At 47.3% G+C, this 10,360-nt stretch overlaps 1 protein-coding gene across 1 annotated transcript in view; it reads left to right on the forward strand.

The window, feature by feature from the left end:
* HS3ST1 (heparan sulfate-glucosamine 3-sulfotransferase 1) overlaps positions 1-10,024 on the forward strand; it is a 30,038-nt gene extending 20,014 nt beyond the window's left edge. Inside the window, exon 2 of the mRNA XM_045771396.2 lies at positions 7,960-10,024. Coding sequence (XP_045627352.1) covers positions 8,057-9,004 — 948 coding nt within the window. The 5' untranslated portion in view covers positions 7,960-8,056 and the 3' untranslated portion in view covers positions 9,005-10,024. The remainder of the gene's footprint in view (positions 1-7,959) is intronic.
* Positions 10,025-10,360: the final 336 nt, after the last annotated feature.

The raw sequence follows: 10,360 nt of genomic DNA on the forward strand, positions 1-10,360 counted from the left end.
GCAGGCCAGTTCCCCCGGGAGCTTGTTAGAAACATAGGCTCTTAGGCCTCTCTCACCAGACCTCCTGGATTAGAATCTGCGTTTTGAACTAGATCTCCAGGGGACTGGTGTGCACGTCTGAGCTTGGAAAGCACTGTGCTAGGCAATCGCAATGCGGCCTCCAGAGCCCCTGGGTAGGGCGCTGAACTCACCCCCCACCTGCAACTCCTCATCCAGACCCTTTGGCCCTGATCTCTCATCTCGTTTGGAGAAGGATGTTGTGCAGGTTGGCTTCAGACCTCCTGGAGGACAGTTTGCATTTATCACCGTCATGGTATCACGGAATTCTCCGAGGCTCAGGAACAACAGTGAGATAGAAACCTTCTGGCCCCAAATCCCTGCCACACCATGCCGCCCTGCCTGACTTGTCCAGGTACTTCCTTCCTTCAGTCCTGCAGAATTCATTATCCAGCCTTTTGTAAATAGGGAAACTCCCAGCACTGCTGTGGATGCCAGGCAGCGTAGAAAGGCTGGAGGAGTCCGTGTTCAAAAAGTCCTCTTCTCTCTCAAGGGGAAAATGGGGCCAATTACACTTCCTTTCCCCAGACAGTAAATGTGACCCAGAGAAACTTATTTGCGTCATGTGGACTGACCTTGGGTCTTTTCTGCCCTGCACCCTTTCCCCCCATGTCAGGTATGCCTCACAGCAATTTCCATAAGTAAAGCCAAACAAACGCAGTGTCAACATTTGTTGAAGAGTGTCATGTGCAGGCAATTTCAAGAAAATAAATATTTATGGAAGTCTTGAGATATCACTGTCCTTTCATAGACTGACAGGCACGAGCTGAATCTGTTTCCTCCCTCTTGGTTTCCAAGATGACCTGCCAACGATGGAAATTCGACATCACTGCAACGTGCCCTTAAGTAGTTGTTTAAAAGTGAAAGTGAAGGTGTTTTTGACTCCTGAAGAGGAACAAAAAAAGCATACACTGTTGATTGCTCAGAAGTTTGGTTGGATATGGAAATGACAGTTCTGTTGTGCTCACTGAGGTTTCAGTACATTCCAGAAAATCAAATCACTCAGCACCCTGGATGCCTGTTTTTGTCTGGCAGTCTTATAGCTCTCATCCTTTCTCCTCTTCTCATCTTCCTGGGAAAGCTCCCCCCTCTGCCTGCAATGCACTCCCCACTGCCCACAGGGAGGCATTGCCATTCAAAGGAAAAGAAGCACGGGGGGCTTTAGAGATGGCCCATGGCATGTTCCTTCTCTCACTTCTTAGGTCTGTGACCATGAGAAGGTCATCGAACCTTAACAGGGGAGAAAGGCAGACCATTCTCATTTGTCGAATGTCTGCTGTGCTATATATTTGGCAAGGGTAATATTACTTAATGTTGATGGCATCCATGTGGAAGTACGTTTCGCCCATTTTGCAGACTGGCATGTTGAGCCCCACACAAGGAAGACACTTACCTGAGTTCAGACAGCTAGAAGAATACGAGCCTACATCTGCCCAACTGCAAAAGCGCCTTTGCTTTTCCACGACTATATGTTACCTTTTCATTGCTTCAAAGGAGGAAGATAAAATGAGAATAGCCACCTCTTCGTTCTGTTGCGACTATTAGAAGGGATCATTTATGCACTCGTGCTCGCCCCCTGGCCCACACTGGGCGCCCGATTCGTAATCTCCTCCTTTCCATCCCTTTCTTTAAATCCCTTAAACGACTTTGGTTGAGTGTTTCCAGCATCCCTGTTATCCTAGAGGAGCTTCTGGTCTGTGCCAGCTGTGCCACTAGTTTTTGTTGAAGGGCTGCAAGGCTGTCCTGCAGACAGAGGGATTGTAGGCAGTGCTATTTCTGATGCATTAAATTTACCGCTCGTGGAATATTCTAGTTATTTCCCTTTCTCCACGAATATGTTGCAGTGGTGGGACGGAGGGAATATATTGTAGTTAATTACATTTGAAATCTAGGTCATGATGTGAATTATGTAATAAGAAGACTTAAGGAGAAAATTAAAATATTTTGAAGGGTTATTTCGTGGTTTCCCCTCCTTTTTTTAATTAAAATATTTTCTAGACTCTCAGGTGGTTGTGTCCAGTCACCATTAGAAATCATGACATCTAGTTTCTGCCTGATTCTCTCGGATGAAGAGCTCACTATGTTTGATACAGTCTTTTTCATAGACAAACTGTTCAGGATGTCTTTCTATTGAATTAAAAGCCTTTCTCGGTACCTCGGGCCATTTGCTTAACCTTCCGCTACATTCGACATGTTCATTCAGCAAACAGGATCTCAAGCACCTACTGTGCACAGAAATCACGCCAGGCCCTGGGGGATGCAGCAGAGAGAGTCAGGACACTGTTGGGAGGCTCTGAAATTATCATTGTCGGGTGGAGGGGCAGACTGCAAACAGGCATATATAATTTTGGATAGTACATGAGGCATATAAAATGGGATGCTGGGAAAGAATGTGGTTAAAAGAGAACGGGTGGGCCCATGTTGTTGGGAAAGCCAGTGTTTGAAATAAAATCTGTATAACAGGAAAGAGCCAGCCCCAAAAAGCCTTGGACCCAGCATCCTGGAAAGAGGGAGCCGCGAATGCCAGGGCCCAGAGCTGGCACGAGCTCGGGGTGTTCAAAGAGACAGAAAGGTCAGCGAGGTGGGAAGTTGGCTTGAAGGAGCAGATTGAGGCCAGAGGGACAAGTAGTTCCCACCCTGGGGCATCCCTGGGCGTGGAAAGGAATTTGGATTTAATTTCAAGTGCAAGGGAACCTCCATCTGCAAAATGCTGTGAGCTGTCCCTGGGTCTCCCAGGCCTGGCATGTGGTCAGCACCTCCGGTGGGGCCCAAGGAAGCCTAGTGTCGCTGATGGGGAAGACTCTTGCTTTTTGAATTTTTGCAACTCAGGGCCTGGTTTAGCATTGCAGGACCAAGAAAACAGCATCCTTGATAAAAGGAAGTGAACAGAGAGGAAGTTAGATCTCTCTTTGGGACCTTTTAACCCACGTACAAAGGGAAAGGAAGGGTTTGTTTTGTTCATCCTTCCAAGAAATCCTGTCCCTCATCGAAGGATCGTTACCAGGCATGAATGTTCAACAGGACCAGAGAGGTTCACCGTCAGGCCCAGGAACTAATTGTACCCCAACTCCAGGCATCGCCAAGGGGTGAAAGGGGCGGCAACGTCCCTGGCTTTGTCCGCTCAGACTGAGTTTGGATCCTAGTTCAGCCTCTACCTTTCTGGACAAACGCTGAATTTCTCTGAGCCTCACTTTCTTGTAGTGAGATCAGTTCTCCTGAGGACTTGCGATGAGCGTCACAGGGGCCCCGCGGGCAGACCTGATGTCTGCTCAGTAACAAATACTCCAGATGGGAGCTGCCATCATTGCTTGCGGTGAGGCAGCTGGCCTGGGTTGCAGGTGCTGTTGAACATTCTCTCCCGGCCCATGCCAGCTCAGGGCTCCAGGCTTCCAGAAGGTTCTATTTGGTCAATATTAACCTGTTTCGCTTCTGGGGAGAGGATGATCAGTTTGTCTTTGTGCTGCCTATAAGTTCAAACTTCCTAATTTGTGAGTGGGGTGGGGGGATCTGACTATTCAGAGAGCACTTTCCTCCCCTAAATTAAGAATTGCAACTCTGCTCAGCACTGGGTAGCTTCGTGCTTCCCCTTCAGCTGCCACCAGCCACACGTGGCCTTGAGATGTGCTGTCGGAGTAAATGGATACACACTGGATTCTGAAGACTTCAGAAAAAATGCAAAATATCCCCTTAATTTTATATAGGGATTATGTGTTGAAATGATATTGTTTTGGATCCTTGGGTCAAGATAAAAATATTTCTTTTTTTAATGTGGCTCCTGGGTCATTTGAACATTTATAATAAAAGCTATAATAATAGATGGCTTTGTCATAGGGTGAGATGTAACTGTCAGAGACACTTAGTAAAAAATAGATGGTGGTTCCTGTCGCCTTTAGGAGGGGGACTGTTGCCTCAATGAGCATCTCTAGATTGCCTATGAATAAGGGGATTTTCCTGGGAATGTAGTAAAAGTCCATGTTATACTTTGATTTCTATAATTCATTTATATATACTTTTATTTATATAATTCATTTATATAATTCATGGCTACTGTGGGGCAGGTGCTGCGCTTGGCATTATGGAGGGGAGAAGGGATTGGTAGGAATGGAAAGTTAATCTTATAACTTAGTTAAAATGTCAGATAGGTAGCTTAAATTCAATAAATTTGGATCTTTGATAAATGAATCAGTGCATATCACATTCATATTTCCATTGTAGAGTGCTTATAGATACGTGTCACCTCATTTCAGTCTCAAGGAAACCATTTGAGGTGGGCAGACTTATGACCATTTTACAGATAAGGAAACTGAGGCTAAGAGCAGTTAAGCCGCTTTGACTGAAGTAAGACCCAGAGACAGGATTCCTGATCCCAGATCCTGAGTTACTCCTGTGAACTCCCCTACTGAATAGAACAGTGAATTCTGACCCCATGCTGTTCTGTCCCTACCCTTTGTGTCAGTGGATTCTGGACTCAGTGGCTTGGGACTTTGTCGTGGCTCGCTAGGTTTTTGAGGGTCTTCCTTCTTAGGACCCCCAAATCTTTGCCCTTATTAGCCTGTGAGGGCCACACTCTAGGGAGACTGCAATAATAGCAGATAGATCATGGAAAGAACTGGAATTCTAGAGCTACAAGGTCTAGGCCTGGATTTTCTATGTGACCTCAGACAAGCCGTCTTGGGCCTCCTGGCCACGGCTCTCGTGTGCTCTGACGTCAGGATCAGTGTGGCTCCGGGGTCGTGGCTCACAGGTTCACCCGAGTTTAGGGTCATCTCTTTCCTGAGAGTGTTACGAAAAGGCCCAGAAATTCTGGCTGTGCCACTGAGGTCAAATTATCCAACTACCACAAGAGGAAGTTGGCTCGTAGTGACCACTGTGTGTGTGTGTGTGTGTGTGTGTGTGTGTATGTGTGTAATATGTATTATACATATATTTAGATGTCCATATATGTGTGTATATATACATATGCATGTGTAAAACTTAACTAAAGATCTGTACATATACACGCTATACATACGTATGTAACATACATATATGTATATAGCTCAAACATATACATACTTTTCTCTCTATATATAATATGTGTGTATGAGACTTTAGCTAAGGTTTTTTCCTATATACCTCAAATATTTTTGGAACGTAGAAGGCTTTAGACATTGAATTCATTTTTAGAAAGCATTAAAGTAGAAGTGAGGAGCTTTTAAATTACTAGCTGCCCTTTTTTTTGTAAAAAGTGTATATATATACGTATATATATATAAGTTCTTCTCGGCTGTTTTTTGGTAATTCCCCTTTAGGAAAAAAAAAAACAACTCAGACGTGCACTGTACTAATCAGGGTGCCTCCTAATAGAGTAGCAAAAGCGTGACTAGTTAGACGAGATGGGTTTCAGACCTGGCCTCTGATTCTGTACCTTACGTGTTGAAGGACTGGGATCCCTGGTTGCTTTCTGAGTCTGAATACAGAGCTCAGAGATGGGGTCAGCAATACTCCTCATTGAGAATAGAGTGATATAGGGGAGCCTGGGGGACTCAGTCGGTTAAGCATCGGACTCTTAATTCAGCTCAGGTCATGATCTCAGCATCATGAAATCGAGCCCCCTGTCCACACCTCGTGGGGAGCCTGCTTAACATTCTCTCTCTCCCTCTCCCTCTGCCGCCCCTCACCTCGGTCTCTTTCTCCCACCTCTTAAAAAAAAAGTAGAGTGATCTAGCATGGACTTCACCTGCCTCATACAAGAGCACACACGTGCACAGACATACCCAAGCAAGCACATGCACAGGCGAACACGCACACCCCTGAAGCATGTAAAAGGCAGGCCCAATGGCATCCGTTTGGTCAACCCATACGGGTCAGACCCACACCGAGGAGGAGATGAAATTTGCCTGAAACATACTAAGACATTCGACTGAGTAAGGGAAGCTTCCATTAAATTGAGCTCATTCAGTAGAACACTTTGGACCACATCTTGATCCGTCATCCGTCCTTCTTTTTTTTTTTCCCTACATAGTTATGTCCGCTGATCTTACAAGTCCCTTCTCCAATTCTGTGATTCTCTCAAAATGTCCAGTTTTTCATTGCTTTTTTACATTACAACATTTGAATAGACATTTTTCAAAGCAGCTAATACAGTTGATATCCGACAGAGGTGGTGCAATTGGTTTGATTATAAGAAATGGAAGACATAAAAATTCTTCGTTTATACATTCTGAACAAGTTTTAAACTAATAAAGTGAATTTTAAACCTGGCATAAAGAAGACGATGGGCCCTCTTGATGGAGAACATTCTCATTGGCTCTTTAAAGCCCACAGTCCCCAAGGCAGGCCTGTCACTCACCCTTCCCTGTGTTCGGACAGATGACTTACAAGAACTTCCAACGCCCTCTTTCTGGGAGACGGTCAAACAGCTCTTGATGACTGTCGTTTATCAGTTCCCTGAAACATGGACATGACTCCTCTGTCCTTGGGAACCCCCTGCCCTTGTGGGACTTCAATGCCTAAATGTTATAAATTTCAGATAGGTGAAGAGGAGAAGGTGTAAAGGAGGCAGTTTGTGGAAAGAGCCCTGCGTTCAGAGTTCTGATTTTGGGCTCCGAATTTTGAAGTGGACTACATTCTCATGTCCTTGGGCAAGACTCCTGCCTGTACCCATCCCGCTTGCTACGTGCACTGTAGGGTCACAGTGCCCATCGACTGAGCAGACTGCGAAACCACTTCATGAGTCCTACGGCCTTGCACACGGGGAGGGGTTTTGCTTTCTAGCCACCTCCCCTGTTTGTCCTCTAGGCTCACTTCAAACACCTTCTCTACCATGAAGCCATCCCAAGTTGTTCCAGGCGAGATGAGTAAACATGTGTCCTCGTATTAGCCTGCCTAAACCGTAGTCAGGGCGTATAGAGCACGGATGCCTGCAGCCACGTGAGATCATTTCACCTTAGCCACATTATTCTGCAGTACCAACCACCCAGACCCCACCAGCTCGCAGCCAGAGTGATGCATTCTCTCACAAGCCGGGATGGCCGTGTTGCTCACAGTGGACTTGCGTGGTGCTCTGCTGTACAGGTCTCTCACCTTCCTCTGGAGCCCAGCGGCTGGCCCAGCACCTTCTGCTCACGGTCATGGGAGAAGTGCAAGTGGGCAAGTGCAAACACAGAAAGCTTCTCGAGGCCGAGGCTGGGGACTGGCACCTTGTCATTTCCACTCACAGGTCATTGGCCAACCCCAGATCAAATCGCTGGGGAGCACACTCACTCCACAGTGAGGCCGTAGCAAGAATTGGATGCAGGGAGGAGTAAAGACCGGGGGTGAATCAATTCAGTCTTTCATACAGGTTCAGGAGCCCCTGCTGGGTGCTGGGGGACAGGAACACCATCTGCTTCTATGTCAGCAGCCCCTCTGCCTGGGGCTGCCGGGTCGTAGGTATTCAGTGATGCTTGCTGAGGTCCAAAAGACCCTTCCCACCCTTTCATGTACAGCAGAGGTTGGCACAGTCTGACCGCAGCACCCAATCTGTGCATGTTTTTGTGCACAAGGAGCTGAACGTATGAATTGTTGAGAAAATCGAAAGAAAATCGTATTTAATGATGCATGAAAATTATATGAAATTCAGATTTCAGTATCCATAAGTAAAGTTTTATTGGAACACAACCGCACCCATTCCTCTGTGTGCTGTCTGAGGCCACCTGAGCAAAACAGTATACTTGGAGTTGCCATAGAGACTGTCCCGCAAAGCCTAAAACATTTCCTGTCTGGCCCTGTACAGAAAGTGTTTGCCACCCCCTGCACCGTAGGGTAAAGAAACGCAGAGAGCCCCAGAGAGGCGACTGCCGTTCCCAAGACTACAGCGTTGTCGGCTCCAGGCAGCCCTGTATGTATTTGGGGTTAACATCTTCCCCCTTTGTTTCCTAGTAATTGGCGGCCTGCAACACCCATGTGCCACTGATCAGGAGGCAGTCCCCGCGGCAGCGCTTCATGACCCAGCGGCACCGGGCCCAGTGAAGCCACCATGGTGTCCAGCACGGCCGCGCTGCTCCTGGGCGCGGTGCTGCTGGTGGCCGAGCTCCAGCTAGTGCCTTCCCGCCCCGCCGCGCCAGGGGCCGAGCCGGGCCAGCCGGAGCTCGCGCGCAGAGCGGCCACTCTCCAAGGCGAGGGCCGGGAAGGCGCGGCCCCTAACGGCTCGGCCCAGCAGCTGCCGCAGACCATCATCATCGGAGTGCGCAAGGGCGGCACGCGCGCGCTGCTGGAGATGCTCAGCCTGCACCCCGACGTGGCGGCTGCCGAGAACGAGGTCCACTTCTTCGACTGGGAGGAGCACTACAGCCAAGGCCTGGGCTGGTACCTGGGCCAGATGCCCTTCTCGTCGCCGCACCAGCTCACGGTGGAGAAGACCCCCGCGTACTTCACGTCGCCCAAAGTGCCTGAGCGCGTCCACAGCATGAACCCGGGCATCCGGCTGCTGCTTATCCTGCGGGACCCGTCCGAGCGCGTGCTGTCCGACTACACCCAAGTGTTCTACAACCACGTGCAGAAGCACAAGCCCTACCCGTCCATCGAGGAGTTCCTGGTGCGCGACGGCCGGCTCAACGTGGGCTACAAGGCGCTCAACCGCAGCCTCTACCACGTGCACTTGCAGAACTGGCTGCGCTACTTCCCGCTGCGCCGCATCCACATCGTCGACGGCGACCGCCTCATCAGGGACCCTTTCCCCGAGATCCAGCAGGTCGAGCGGTTCCTGGAGCTGTCGCCGCAGATCAACGCCTCGAACTTCTACTTTAACAAAACCAAGGGCTTTTACTGCCTGCGCGACGGCGGCCGGGACCGCTGCTTGCACGAGTCCAAAGGCCGGGCGCACCCCCAAGTCGACCCCAGACTCCTCAATAAACTGCACGAATATTTTCATGAGCCAAATAAGAAATTCTTCGAGCTCGTGGGCAGGACATTTGACTGGCACTGATTTGCAATAAGCTAGGCTCGGGACCTTTCCTGTTGTAAGTTCTGGTGTACATCTGGGGGAGGAAAAAAAAAGAATTTTAAAAGGGCATTTAAGCTATAATTTATTTGTAAAATCCATAAATTACTTCTGTACAGTATTAGATTCACAATTGCCATATATACTAGTTATATTTTTCTACTTGGTAAATTGAGGGCATTTTGTATTGTTTTTCATGGTTGTTAACATTGCGTAATATGTCTCTATATGAAGGAACTAAAATATTTCACTGCAAAAAAGAAAAAAGAAAAAAAAAAAAAAAGTCCTGGAGACCCTGTCGTTTTTGTATATAATTAACTTGCCCCCGACTCAAAATAGCTGTCTGTGTTATACTCATTGCAAAATCTATATTCCTTTGTTACTTTAAAAAGAAATGTTTTTCATGGCTATTATGCTTCTCTCTTGCCCTCTCCTTTCTTCATTGTTCATTTTAATTTTTAATGTCTCTGTGGTCATCAGATTTATTTTTTACTTGCATTGTGAGATTTGTCTTCACTGAGATCCCCTATTATTCTGGAGGTAGAAGGTTCACCCATTCCCAACTTCAGCGGGTCCCTGAGCGTGGATGTTAAAAAGCCCAGTAAACTCAGAGTGGACAAAGCAATATTCAGACTGGAGAAGTAGTTTATACTAGCAAGAAGCTCCCTTGTCACGCATCTTTGCCTCGAAGAGTGCTTGCATACATTTCTGATCTCAGCAATGGGCAAAACCTACAATAATGAGGGTGAAACCACTGGCCTTCAGAATGGTCTCGGGGCTGTGTACTTTGCCCCAGGTGGCAACGGGTCTCTGGAAACCCACTTAGAAAAGAGAAGTTGCAAACTGTGTGTGTTCCCACTGTGTAGATTTTTGTGGAAAGCCGACTCATGGTGTAGACAGACTTTTGCTCAGTCTCTTTATCTATTTCCTGAAAGATCGATATGCATTTATAGACACATACTCCGTATGCACTGAGACATAAATATGTGTGTGTTTTAAAATCAACTCTGAATGTGTAGTCCTGAAATGGAAAGGAAATTTAAACTCCCAGGGGTCAGACTTGCAAAGAGAAAAGCACAAAGTGGAGGGAGAGAGAGAGAGAGAGGGAGAGAGGCCTGATTTCAGTTTCACTTCCACTCCTTGTTGGAGGTGGCCATGCAGGCCCCCTGAGTCTTGGTTTTCTCAGGCATTCTTTCTCACTCAGCCTTTTACAGCATTAAATACACTGGATGTGTTTTCTTATCATGAAAACAAAACATAATCATTATGTAAAACAAACAAACAAAATACGAAGAGCAAAATAAACCCGTTTCCTGACAGAGTTTATATTTAAGGCAGAGG

The sequence above is a fragment of the Ursus americanus genome, chromosome 8 (genome assembly GCF_024610735.1).
Source record: "Ursus americanus isolate L20-20 chromosome 8, mUrsAme1.1.p, whole genome shotgun sequence".
Classification (NCBI taxonomy): domain Eukaryota; kingdom Metazoa; phylum Chordata; class Mammalia; order Carnivora; family Ursidae; genus Ursus; species Ursus americanus.